The sequence below is a fragment of the Chrysochloris asiatica genome, unplaced genomic scaffold, assembly GCF_000296735.1.
Source record: "Chrysochloris asiatica unplaced genomic scaffold, ChrAsi1.0 scaffold00080, whole genome shotgun sequence".
Lineage (NCBI taxonomy): Eukaryota > Metazoa > Chordata > Mammalia > Afrosoricida > Chrysochloridae > Chrysochloris > Chrysochloris asiatica.
Genome location: NW_006408598.1, coordinates 1,563,629 through 1,576,341, shown reverse-complemented (window position 1 = coordinate 1,576,341; position 12,713 = coordinate 1,563,629). Strand labels below are relative to the sequence as shown.

Here is a 12,713-nt window from a genome sequence, read left to right as displayed (position 1 = left end):
ACCAGTCGCCACTCAGAAACCCTATAGAGGGTCATCATGGGTCAGAATTGCCTTGATGGCACTTAACAACAGCAATATGACAGAATGCAAATTTATGAACCATGAAAACGATGGCACGGTTGAGCTGAGGGTTGGGAGTAAGGAAGGAAGAAAAAAGGAAAAAAGAGTACATGAACTTTCCTTAACCTACACAGTTGAGGAATGAATTGGTCAATAGAGATTATGTAAAGTTGATGAACCAAGAAATAGTTTGCTATTTAGAGTTGTAATAAAATTAAAGCATATTATTTCAATTTAGAGTAGAATTCTAACAAAAGTCAGGAGGGAAAGTGATGCAAGCGAAATTCCTTTTCATAACAAGGAATCAATAGTGACTAATCTAGAAATAAAAGCATAAGCACATTCTATAGAGAGACGCTATTACACCTGGCAATAGCCACAACCAGAGACTGGTGGCTCTGAGAATGGGGTAATTAAGGTGGCTTTACTAATTTCCAATCTCAGCACTGTTCCATTACCAAACCCTGATAAATTTCTTCTATTACCAAACATTAAAGACATATAATTATTTTAAAAGATACATATAAACATCCATGTAACTAATGTTGTTGTTGTTAAGTGCCATCGAATCGGTTCCGACCCATAGCGACCCTGTACAGGGTTTCCGAGGGTATAAATCTTTACGGGAATAGAAAGCCTCATCTTTCTCCTGCGGAGCGGCTGGTAGTTTCGAACCACTGACCTTAAGGTTCGCAGCCCGATTCATAACCACTACGTTACCAGAGCTCCATGTAACTAATAGTTGACATTAGTTGATGTTCACCAGGTTTTAGCAGATAAACTTTAGAAACATCAAAGTCTCTTGTTAACTTCAAGAAATGGCAAGATGTCACTTATTTCACAAATTGGTATTTTCTTGAGACAAAGAGTAGGAATCAGTTTCAAATTATTATCTTGGTCATAAAAACTACTTAGCATAAGCTATAATTCTATGATTTATCCTTAAGTATGTATTTTTATCTACATTATCAAAAGTGAAAGGACAACTTAGAAAGGTTTAACAATTGTCCAGATTAACTCAAATGGGAAAGAGTTCAAGATCAGTAGAGAACTATAAAATTTCTTAGAAACAATCCAAGAAGCAATGTCTCATCATTAATAACTGTGTCTAATCTCCAAACTACTAAGGGTTATTAATTTTATCAGCGGGCACAGGTACATACTCATATTTTTAAACAAATACCTTGCTATCTAGGTATGGAAGAATATTTAAATGATTCAGCAGCAATTTAAACAGTAAAGAAGTAAACCAGTATTTCTCTGAGTTTAATGAAAAGTGACCATTCAAAAAGAAAATTTAATAAAAGGTACTCAAATTATAAAAGGAATGATCTCTACTTGAGGATGGCAAGCTCCTATATTCTGTAAATATCAAAGAATCCACAAGAAAGCTTCTACAACTAATAGAGAAATTAGCCAAGTTTCAGGGCACAGGGTCAACAAACAAAAATCATTTCGATTTCTATACATCAGCAATGAGAAATCTCAAAGGGAAATCAGGCAAGTAATTTCATTTACAGTAGCATCTATGAGGAAAAAAAAAAAAAATCTAGGAATAAATTTAACCAGGGATGTGAAAGGCTTATATAATGAAAATTATAAAACATAGCTAAAAGAGATTAAAGAAGACTTATATAAATGGAAAGATGTCCCATGCCAGTTTACTGGAAGAATACTGTTAACATTTTAAGACTGTTAAGTATTGCAATAGTAACAGACTCAATGATCTACAGACTCAATGTAATCCTGATCAAAATATCAACAGCCTTACTTACAGAAAGGGGAAAACCCAATCTTCTGTTTTATATGGAAAGGTAGGGGACACTGAACAGCTAAAACAATGTTGAAAGACAAAAACAATGTTGAAAGAGACTACTAACTCACACTTCATGATTATTAAAAATATTATACAGCTAAGGTAATCAAAATAGCCGGGCACTGGTTTAACAATAGACACATAAAAGTAAAAACTACATACCCATTGCTTTCAGCTCAGTTTTGGCACATACATAGCGATCCTATAGGACATAGTACAACGACTGTATTGGGTTTCCAAGGCAGTCACCTTTACAGGAGCAGAGTGCCATATCTTTCCTCCACAGAGTGAGAAGGGGTTACAACTGCCAACCTGTCAGTCAGCAGTCAAACACTTAACCACGTTACTAGGTGGGATCCTTAATAAACACAGACCAACTACATATATTAAGGATTGAAAGTACAAAAGAAACCTCAGCTGCATCTTAAACAAGGGTACCAAGGCATGGCGAAAGAAGAGTCTCTTCAATAAGTGACATTGGGAAAACTGGATTTCCACATGCAAACAAATGAAACTGCATAAAGATCTAGGTGTGAAAAATAAAACAATTTGTGAACATAAAATAAGAAAACAAAAGAGGAATAATGATAAGTACTATTAACTGATGGTGCATGGAGGGTTTATAATCGTTGCAATGAAACAAAATATGATTGGTTGAGTGTAAAACTGATGATCTGCCCTGTGAACTATCACTCAACTTGCAACACAAGCTTTGAATAATTAAAAAATAAAAACAACACATTCTAAGATGAAATTGCAGGCACAGTGCTGATGGGCCTAGCTTTTAACAACTGGATTTTCACATGTAATAACAAATGCACAAACAGTGAAAGACTACATAAATGGTACGTAGTAAAAATTAGAATCCTTGTTAATCAAAAGTGAAAGGAAAAGTCAATGACTAGGAAAATATTTTCAGAAGCCATATGTCCAATGAGAATCAGATAACTAAAATATATACAAAACTCTTAACATCTTAACAACAAAAAGAGAAAAAAATCCAATAAAAAATGGGCAAAGGATGTGAATAGATATGTCCCCAAAAACCATTCTCAAATGTCCTGTGTTGTTGAATGCTGTAGAATCCATTCCAACTCACAGTGACCCTTATATAGGATCTTCGAGAACAGCTGGTGGGTTTGAACCACTGACCTTGTGGTCCAGTGCTTATTCTACAGTGCCATACCAGGATTTCACAAATATCCTATAAACACATGAAAATATGTTCAATGTCATCAGTCAATCAACCCAAACCAAATCCACTGCCATCAAGCCAATTTTGAGCTACTTTTATAGGGTTTCTAAGATGGTATATCTTTACAGCAGCAGAAAGCCTCATGTTTTCCCATGGAGCAGCTGGTGGGTTTGAACTACCAACCTTCTGGATAGCTGTCCAGTGTTTATTCTCCAGCACCACCAGAGCAAGTTAACTGCACACCAAGACCACAATGAAGATCACTGGTGTGGTGTTGTAGGATAAGCACTGGACTGTTAACTGCAAGGTTGGCAGTTCAAACCCACTAACCACTCTCGAAAATCCTAAACAGGGTCACTATCAGTCAGAACCGACTCAATGGCATACAGCAACAGGATGACTAAAATGGAAAAAAAAAAAAAAGGAAAATTACAAAAGTATATGAAATTACTCTGCCTGTGGTGATGCAAATTGTTGTAGTCATTATTATGGGTAAGGACAGTGATTCCTAAAAAAATTAAAAATAGAAATATCATTGTTAAGGGTCTTCAAGTAGGTTCCAACTCATAGTGACCCAGCATAGGGCTTCCCAGGAGTGGTTGCTAGGTTTGAACCGCTGACCTTGTGGTTAGCAGTCTAGTACTTATCTTACAGTGCCACGCCAGAACTCCAGAACTACCATCTGGCCCAGCAATTCCCCTTCTAGCTATATTTGTAAGTGAAAAATTTTGCTACAAAATCATAGAAACCTATACTAAATAAAAATAGCATAATGTCAAGTTATTATTTCTTAACATATCCTCCCATCTGGGTTTATATACTTCTAAAGGTGGTGTTTCCATTTCTCTAACCCTTCCCTGAGGAATTCTGCACTCTTTTGATTTACACCATGCCAAAACGGCCACTTCAGCATCCTCAAGGGACTCAAAATCTGTATTCCTAGGTAATGTTGAGTTTGGAGAACAGAAAGACATTTGAAGGGGCAAGATCAGGGTTGTAAAGTGGGTGGGATAAGGTTTCTCAACTGAGTTTTCATAGGATAGCCCTTGCTATCCTTGAAGAATGAGCAACTGCATTCTTAGAATGGAAAAAAAAAAAAAAAATTATTTAGTACAACTTCCCTGTAATTTCTTATCAATGCAGTTTCTAATTTTTTTAACTAAAATTTTTTGATAGTCAGCCCCCACGACTATCCTGTGTCCTTCGAGAAAATCTATCAAGATTACTACTTTGGAATCCAAGAAAAGTAGGCATATTGACCTTTCTGCCTTGAATTTAAGTGGCCCAGTTGATCCTCTTGGTAGCCACTGTTTTGATTGGACCTTTTTCTCTGGATTAGATTGGTAAATCTAAGACTTCTTCCCAATTATGGTATGTTCCATTAAATCATCTTCATTAGTTTCTATCTTCAGCTAGCTGATCCTTGTGCAACACTTTAAGTATCTCTAATTTTTATTTATTTTTAAACAGAATTTCAGATTTTATTAAGCCAGCTGACTCAGAGGAGCTAATTTCTCCAGATCTGAGCCCCGAATGGAGGGCCTCTATGGGGTCAGAGTCCCTAAGTATTTTCTATTTTTCTAAGACATCCTAATGAGCTGGACTGCAAAGCTGGTTTGAACAGCAAGGTCGGCAGTTCAAGCTTACCAGTCTCTCCTTGGAAACCCTAAACACGGCTGCTGTGGATTGAAACTTGATGGCACTTAACAAGAATAACAACAAGATTAAAACAAGTGTATTACTGAGAGAACTTGTCTGCAGCCATCCACTGATAACAGAGACATGTGTAAACATGTATTGTTTATAATAAACTCATACATGCAAGAACTGGAATGTTAGTAGCAATACTTTTTGACTCACCTGCTGCACAAGAGCTCTTTAAAGTGTTAAAAAGCTAAGATGTCACTTTGAAAAGTAAGGTGTGCCTGATCCAAACCATAGTCTTTTTAATTGCGTCATCTGCATGCAAAACCTGGGCAATGAATAAGGAAGACGAAAGAAGAACTGAAGTCTTTAAATTAAGGTGTTGATAAAGAATATTAAATATACCATGAAATTCTAGAAGAATGAATATATCTGCTGGAAAATGTACCCCAGAATGCTCTTTAGAAGTGTAGATGGTAAAACTTTGTTTCATTAGCTTTCAACATATCATCACTACTTGTCTCTGGAAAAGGATGTCATGCTTGGTAAAGTACAAGCCCATGAAAAAGAGGAAGAGCCTCAACAAGATGGATAGATACAGTGGTTTCAACAATGAGTTCAAACATAGGAACAACTGTTAGGATGGTACAGGACCAGGCAATGTTTAGATCAGTTGCACACAGGGCCACTAGGAGTTGGAATGGACAGGACAGCATTTATCGACAACAACAATATGAATACATGATCAAAAAGATAATTATCAATTAGAATAACACATTGGGGCTTCTGCAAGGTTATGTGAAGATTTTTTTAAATGCTCCACATGGATGGATGAATTAGAATAAGACACTCCAGAAGTTTACAAAGGTGACCCCACATTTGTGCCCTGGACAATGGAGGGAGGCTGGGTTTCATCCCCACTGGTACCGCTGGCTAGACATAAACCCACACATCTGGATGGACATCTGCAAAACATTCATTTGACCCTCCCTTCCCACAGCTTTATGAGAAGGGAAGGGCACATGTCCTTATTTTGTAGAGGAGGAGGCGCCATAGAACAGCGAGGCCAGCACACACAGGCGTCAGAGTCAATAAGCAGGGGAGCCAGCAGCAACTTCAAAGCCAGAGCTCTTCGCATGGTTCTGATGCCTTTTGAGGCGTAAGGAAGTGGAAAAGGTTTCTTTCTCAATATAAATATTGTGTATACTGTCATGGTCAACTCAACCATTTGGGCCCAATATTCTTAGTACTGAACTTGAGTAAAGACTGTAGATACTAAGCCTATTTGAAAACTATGTACTCAAAATTGAACATTAATGTTTTATATGTTTAGCTATGAAAAAAAAAATCAGAATAACAGAGATGTTTAAATATAAACAGATAATCTTATCCCCTCCAAAGGCTTAAACTTATTGACTTAAGTGTATAAATATTTTGAAAAAATAAACATACACACCTATACAGGGTCACTGTTATAACTGCCTCAAAGATACTTAACAACAACAACAATGTGTATATGGTTAACTTACCTAGAAGTCTCTGCTTATTTTGTGGGGAATCAGGCTCTGTAGAGCATCTGCAAGACCGGAGGACAATTACTCCCCCAAGCACGCCATCTTCGCTGGCGAGGAAAGGTGAACCTAGACAGACATAATTAATCATTTTACAATGAATTTTACTTGTTTAATTTTCAATTTTCACTTGATTACTGAACATATATGTTGTATGAATAAGATTTTGAAAGATGTCCATTTTCTGACAATCACCATTGTTCCTACCTTGTACAGACTTGATGGCAAAGGCAGGCTTAGGCCCGAATAGGGGCCATTTGGCAAAGACAGTCCCAGATGCCGCCAAAAATACTTGAGCTGGGGACTGAGTTTGCAATACTCTATTCATAATGGAATTGGAAACACCACCAGATTAAACGACCAAAACACAAATAGAGGAAAAAATGCTCAGCGACTCTCTTTGATCAGCTCTTAGAGATCACTTACCAGGCTCTCCCTGCTGTCAAGGGCATGCCACCAAAAGCTTTGACTTACTACCTTAAATTAAATTTTAAACAATAAGCCACAAACGTTATTACAAACATTTAAAAATGCTCCTGATGGTTTACACAATAAGGGTGAAACTTTCTTTCTATTATGAGCGTCTGGTGGTTAAAACCAGTTGGGCTTCCTTAAGATCTCACACACTGAACCACTGTGAGCATTTTGAGAACATTACATTTTAAACCCCTCATTTTTCTTCCCCAAGGACATCTTCTTGTAACATCTGGCACAGCAAGTAAGCACGTGGAGAACAAATGCAAAATTAACCCAAGCACTATCAAAGAAAGTAGTAAAAAATGAAAACCAACCAAATTAGGTATGGGGGAGCTTCTGGTTAAAGTGAGGAGATTAAACACATGCAGTTATCTCCACTACCTCCCCAAGCACAATAAATGGGTGGAAAAGTATGTGAGGGGCATAATCTAATAAGGAAAGCGAGAAAGGAACTGAGGTCAGATAAGACAAATAATTGACCTCCTGAAAAATGGAAAGAAAATGAATAATACTTTGGGCTTTGTGAGCCAATAATAGTCTCACCTAGCATCCCTGTGAAATGTGACATCTACATTTCATGGAGGGTGGGGGATAGAGAAGGGAGCACTCAAACATAACAACCAGTTTCTGCCAGAAACCCTAAAAGGATACAAAACTGGAGGCTTCTTCAAGTTCCTTTGAAGGCAGGGGTGCAGGGTAGGGCTGGAATGAAGATGACTAGTTGAGAGTGTGTAAAAGGATCAATATCAAGATCAGCCAAACTATGATCTGTCTAAGCTACAGCTTGTATCTCTACTCCCTGCAAACTAAAAATATTTTTGCTTTATATTTTTGAAGCATTGTAAAGGAGGGGAAAGAACAGGAATAAGAGAAGGAAGAAAAGGAGAAGACGAGTATCTTACAAAAATCATTATGTAGCTTGCAAAGCCCAAACAACTCCCAGGCTTTTTACAGAAAAAGTTTGACTGTATCTGATCTAGAGCCCCAGATCCTTACCCAGAGAGAGAGAGAGAGAGTTACTCCTCTTCAACCCTGGAGAAGCAAGGGTATTTACTCACTGCAGAAGCTGACACAGAGAGATCTGAGGGCATCACGCTCAGCTGAGGCAAAAGAGAGGCTCGACACCAAAAACAGAAGCTGAGGTGGAAGTCTTTTTACTAAATCATGAAATAACCAGTTTCTATTCCCACTGATACCCAGCATGCAAAAAGTCAGTCTGATATGTGTCAAACAAGAGACTGGACATTTCCTCTCTGGGGACCCAAACAACTCAAAAGTGAAAAAGTACGTGAGAGACCGTAACAACAACAAAAATGCTTCTCCTTGACTGATGACCTTCTTGTAGGGCTCCAGAGGACAACTGCTATTCATATCCAGAAGGTACTCAGCTCGGTTTCTTGGCATTTAATTGTTAATGTGGACAGACAACCTAGGATCACTAGTTGTTTCAGGCAGGTCTCTGTCCTAAAAAACACAGAGACTAAATCAAACTAAAAATGTAACACAAATTTAGGCAAATGTATTGAGCAGAAAAGTCTTCAATACTGGGGAGAAAAAAGTTAAAGACACAGCTGGAGAATGACAAGATGGAAAAATTAGAAAATCAGTAAGGCCAGAAGGTCCAATATCTAAATACTAAGAATTCTACAAAGAAAGGACAAAGAAATGGGAGGGAGAACATTTTAAATGCATACGCTGCTGTTGTTGTTATTAGGTGATATCTTGTCAATTCCTCCTCATACTGACTCTGTACCACAGAATAAAGCACTGTCTGGTCCTGCATTTTCCATGTTTTCTACGTCTGAGCCTGTTGTTGCAATCACCGGATCAAGCCATCTTGTAGAGGGCCTTCCTCTTTCTCACTGACTCTCTACCGAATGTGATATCCTTCTCTAAGGATCGATCCTTCCTAATGACATGTCCAAAATGCATGAGACAAAGTCTCAAAATCTTAATTTTTAAGAAGCAATCAGGTTATACTTCTTCCAACACAGATTTGTTCATTTTTCCAATAGCTCAAGGTGTATTTAATATTCTTGGCCAGCACCATAACTTAAAGGCATCAATTCTTTGTTCTTCTTTATCCATCGTTCAGGAGCACACCCAAAGTTTTACACTTTGGTAGAGTGAGCACACTACCCAGAAAAGGAAAAAACTACAGGTTGAAATCCTGGAATGGGGTACTTGAAACAGGTGTGGCCAGCCCTTTGGGGAGCCCGATGTGTGAGACTGCATTAGTGGCAGGATTGCAGTAGCCTGACTCACATTTACAATCTTGCAATGGGCTACCATGTTTGAGTGGGGTGTGATGTTTGAGGAGGGTGTCACAGGTTTGAGTGTGGCAGGGCTGTTTTGAACTATGGTCAAAATCCAAAGGCAAGAAATTTGGTTGCTCGACAACATGCACACTGCCCTTTCCAGGTAACAGGGAGATTACACTTCCAGTAAGGTTTCCACTTGTAGTTTTTCCTGGACTGGCTAGCTTTCCAGTTCACTGTAACTTAAAAAAAAAATTCTGTTATGTTCCAGCAATGCCTCCTTGATCTTGAATGAACTCAGCAGAACTGAGTTACAAATGAGATTCATTCCTAACTGTGTCATTTAGAATTAGTCAGGGTGTCAAACTGATTCTACCCTGTAAGTTATTACTTAGTGGGGTGGCTACTTCACAGAAAGTCCTTTTGACTTACAAGCTCCCATTTAGCTCTGGGTGCACAGCTTAGAGAAGTGTTACCCAAATAGCTGTTCAGAAGAGAGTCCTTCTGTATATGTTTTGACTGTGTTCAAGGAGGCTTGGAATGTGATGACCTGGTGTCAGCAACCAGGGATGATAAAGTGCAACGTGGGTAGCTGGCAACAAGGAATGGAGATGTGGGAAGGTAAAGCCTAGTTCCATTTACAGGTGGGAAGGGGATTTATGCTGAATCCATTTACAGGTGGGAAGGGGATTCATATTAATTTTTAGCAATAAAGGAAGGACTGACCACCCTTACCCTTCTTTTTTGGAGTCCTGGAATGCCACTGTAGGATAAGTACTGGACTCCTTGGAAATCCTATATAGGGTCACTATTAGTTCAAACTAAATTGAAGGCACATAACATCAACCCCTCTTTTAGTGAAGTTAGAGACAGTGTAATTAAAGCAGTAGAAAAGTCTACAAACATTCAGAGGGAGAAAAAGATCACATGGAAAGCAAGGAGATCAGAACAGCATCAGATTTCCCAATAGCTGCTAAAATATATGGAGACCAGCAGATGAGGTACTGTCTTCAAAATGTGGAAGGAAGATGGGGTAGTCTACTTTTATAAAGATTTACAGGCTTCTTTGACAAAATCCAACATTCATTACTTATAATAATACTCAACAAAATCTGAACCAAATCTTAATATAATTAAGAGAGTGTGTGTAGGTGTATATATATATTTATCAACTATCAACACTCGTGGAAGCAGCAGTCAAGAGATCAGATGACGTACTGCATTGGGCAAATCTGCTGCACAGGAACTTTTTAAAGTGTTGAAGAGCAGAGATGTAAGCTTGAGGGCTAAGGTGCACCTGACCCAAGCCATGGTATTTTCAATAACCTCGTATGGATGCGAAAGCTGGAGAGTGAATAAGTAAGATCATAGAAGAATTGATGCTTTTGAATTGTGGTGTTAGAGGAGAATACTGAAAGTGCCATGGACTGCCAAAAGAACCAATAGATCTGTTTTGGAAAAGTGCAGCCAGAGTGCTCCTTGGAGGCCAGGATGGCTAAGCTCCGTCTCTCATACTTTGGAGAAGGATGTCATGCTGGGTAAGATGGAGGGTCAGAAAAAAAGAGGAAGACACCCAACGAAATGGATCAGCCTGGTGGCATCATTGATGGCATCAATTGTGGCAGCGGTAGTGAGGTTGGCCCAGGATCGGACATTGTTTCATTCTGCTGTGCATGGGGTTGCTATGACTCGGTTCCGACTCAATGGCACCTGACGACAACAGTATAATAAAGGAGTCCTGGTGTGATGCTGTAGATTAGTGCTCTAGACTGTGAGGTGGGTCTAAATCACAAGGTCAGCAATTCAAGCTTACCAGTCGCTCCTCAGAGTCCCTATGAGTCAGAACCAATTTAATGGTACTTAACAATAACAACAACATACAAAAGGAGACTTGGTAGCATACTGGATAATGAGCTAGGCTTCTAATCACAAGCAAGGTCAGTAGTTTAAATCTACCAGTTGCTCCGCAGAGAAAGATGAGGTTTTATATCCCCATAAAGATTTACAATCTCAGAAACCCTACACAAGGTAGCTATGAGTAGGAACCTACTCAATGACACACAACCATCACCATACAAAACCAATATCCAACATCATTGTGAATGGAGAGAAATTGAAAGCATTCCCTTGTGAACAGGAACCAGACAACAGTACCCTTTATCAATACTATTCAATACTTTAAGTGTTAGCCAGAGCTATAAGGCAAGAAAGGAAAATTAAAGGCATCCAAATTGTCAAAGAAGAAGTAAAACTCTCTGTATTTGCAGATGATATGCTTCTATATATAGAAAAACCCAAAGATTCAGCAAGAATATTACTGGAACTCATTGAAAGGTTCAGCAAAGTGTCAGGGTACAATATCAGCATGCAAATCAGTACATTTCTCTTATACAAGCAAAGAGAGCGCTGTAAAGGAAATCAGGAAAACAACACAGTTTACAATAGCCATCCAAGAGAGAAAATATTTAGGAATAAATCTAATCAGCGAACCAAATACCTATACAAATAAAACTACGAAACACTATTACAAGAGACCAAGAAATTTATAAAAATGAAAGAATGTATCATGCTCATGGATAGGAAGACTAACATTGCGAAAATATCAACACTACCCAAAGCGATCTATGGGTACAATGCAACCGCAATTGAGATTTCAGTATCGTTCTTTCAAGAGATGGAAATCTGATTACTAACTTTAACTGAAAAGTGAAGAGATCCTGGGTAAGCAAGCATTATTAAAGAAAAAGAACAAAGTAGGAAGCTTTTACTTTCTGATTTTAAACTTACTACACAGCCACAGTGTCAAAACAGTCTGGTAATGGTATAGTGAAACACACATAGATCAATGGAACATAAATGAGAACTCAGAAGTAAATCCATTTGCATACAGTCACAAAACACATTAAGTGGGGAAGAGATAATCTCTTTAACAAACAGTAATGGCAAAAATGGAAACTGATTTGCAGGAAAAAAAACAATCAAAACCAGTATCTCACATAATATGAAAGTAACAAAACCAATATGAATTAAAGACCGAAACTATAAAGATCATCAATGAAAAAACAGGGACAAACTTAGGGAATCTGATACATATATACTATGCAACATAGGTGAAAGCACACAAACAGCAAAAGACAAAAGGGATGACTAGGATCTTCTAAAAATTAGACACTTATGTACACCATAAGATATCACCAAGAGTAAAAAGAAAACTCAGAGGTTGAGAGGTTTTTTTTTGCAATGACATCATCAGACAAGGGACTTTATTTTGTTGTTTGATCATGCCATCAGGGCCTACTCTTAGAGATTCTAAGCACAACAGAACGAAACACTGTCCGGCTCTGTGCAATCTTCAAAATTGTTATGCTTCAGCCCACTGCTGCTGCCACAGTGCCAATCCATCTTGTTGGGGGGTCTTCCTCTTTTTGAAAGACACTTCACTTTACCAATTTGCTGGTCCCTCCTGATAACATGTCCAAAGTATAAGTGACGAAGTCTTACCATATTGGCTTCTAAAGGGTATTCTGACTGCACATCTTCCAATACAGATTTGTTTGTTCTTCTGGAAGCCCATGATACCTTTAATATTGTTTCCCAACATCATAAATCAAATGCATCAATTCTTCTACATTCTTTCTTATTCATTATCCAACTTTCACATGCATATGAGGCAATTCAAAATACCATGGCTT

The 12,713-nt window shown here is 38.2% G+C and overlaps 1 protein-coding gene across 1 annotated transcript in view; it reads right to left on the bottom strand.

The window, feature by feature from the left end:
• Positions 1–12,713, bottom strand: part of TASP1 (taspase, threonine aspartase, 1) — a 476,835-nt gene that overhangs the window by 144,555 nt on the left and 319,567 nt on the right. The window contains exon 14 of the mRNA XM_006865621.1: positions 6,245–6,355. Within this exon, the coding sequence (XP_006865683.1) occupies positions 6,245–6,355 (111 nt within the window). The remainder of the gene's footprint in view (positions 1–6,244; positions 6,356–12,713) is intronic.